The 1,337-nt window shown below is 65.4% G+C and overlaps 2 protein-coding genes across 2 annotated transcripts; both read right to left on the bottom strand.

Moving 5' to 3' along the window:
• Positions 1–28: 28 nt before the first annotated feature.
• On the bottom strand, positions 29–364 carry TraAM80_08590 (receptor-type adenylate cyclase; the record flags this gene model as incomplete). The annotated part of the gene is made up of 1 exon (XM_029385333.1): positions 29–364. One exon carries the CDS (start codon positions 362–364, stop codon positions 29–31), a length of 336 nt encoding a protein of 111 aa, XP_029234881.1.
• Positions 365–727: 363 nt separating this feature from the next.
• Positions 728–1,336, bottom strand: TraAM80_08591 (uncharacterized protein; the record flags this gene model as incomplete). The annotated part of the gene is made up of 1 exon (XM_029385334.1): positions 728–1,336. A coding segment is annotated over one exon (609 nt), but the record flags the coding sequence as incomplete, so codon positions are not given.
• Position 1,337: the final 1 nt, after the last annotated feature.

Raw genomic sequence — 1,337 nt, forward strand, 5'->3', positions numbered from 1 at the left:
AGAGCAATGATACCGTTTTCCTTCTGTATCACTTCCTCCAGAACGACGCGTACTCGGTGTCTTTCGCCTCCCTTTTGACAAGTTCAACAGGAACATCGCCCGCAGCCGTGGAGTTGTGTGCCCACAGCGAGGCATACACGCCGGCGTAAAAAGCGGTGGGCATGGACTGGGGTCTGGCAGTACGAATTCGCTTCAGCAGTAAAACCTTCACCGTGGTGCCAGCTTCTGCTGGTTGCGCGACTGCGCTGTGCGGGGCGAACGGAAGCAGCAGCAGCAGCAGAATGAGGAGAAGGCACAGCGCCGCGGCAGGAGGCCGCAAGCCAAACTGCGCACAGCCGCCACGCCGCCCCCAACACACCGTCATGCCTGCTGCCTTGCGACTCTCTTGCTGTGTAGCCTGTGGGTTCCTTCGCCGGAGAACGAGAGGAAGAGGAGACCGCGGTGCACGGGAGGAAGAGCAGGAGAGGAGCGAGCGCCAGTGAAAGCGCACGGTGTCACACGCGCGGCCGCCAACGCACCCGGCGCACGCAAAAGCAACAAACGCAACGTGAGCAAAACTCGTGGGCAAATGGGCCTTTGGGAAACGAAGCGACCACAGCGCCCGTTCCGCCTCAGGAGCGGACGCCAAGAAGAACACGCACCGCCACACACCGCACACGTGCCCCTTCACGTCCGTCCGCCAATGTGAACCAGCGCTTGCGAAGCGTAACGCAGAGGGCCGCAAGAGTTAACGCACCCGCGTTCTGATGCCTTCCGCCCCCGCACGGCCCGCGGCCCTACCTTCCATTAATTCACCCATCGCCCCTGGGAGTGACGGATTGCCGCGCCCCCGCCAGCAGGTTGGTCTCCGTCGCGAACGCCTGCCCAGGCAACGCCGTTCTTTTCCTTTTTGTTCATGCTCGCAAATTCGCTTGGTGGCCAGCACGCCCGCCACCATCGTGCAAAAGGTGCGCCGCCGCCGCCCGCCGGGAGGCTGGGGTTCGTGAGGCGCACGCTTCCGCCACGCACGGCAAACGCGGCGCGTGTCGTGCTCCCCCTGCCGGGCCGTCCTCGAGGGACGAAGCGCGCCATCCCGACGGCCGTGCCAGCCGTCCCTCACGCACCGCGCGCCGTTCCCTGCTGGCGCCCCTTCTTTCCGCAGAGGAGGGCCCACCCTTTCGGCGCAGGGGGTGTTCTCCCGAAGGGTCTGGTCCGCCTCTTTTTGCGGCCCAAGCTTGGCTCCGCAAGAGCGTTTCGTCACCGCGTTTGGGCGCAGCGTCTGTCCTGCCGTCCCTCGCGCTCGTGCCGCGCAACAGGAGGCGGCCCCCGCACCGCCGGCCAGCGCACCACAATAGGGG

This window comes from Trypanosoma rangeli, assembly GCF_003719475.1.
Source record: "Trypanosoma rangeli strain AM80 chromosome Unknown Tra_15.4_contig_00436, whole genome shotgun sequence".
Classification (NCBI taxonomy): Eukaryota; Euglenozoa; class Kinetoplastea; order Trypanosomatida; family Trypanosomatidae; genus Trypanosoma; species Trypanosoma rangeli.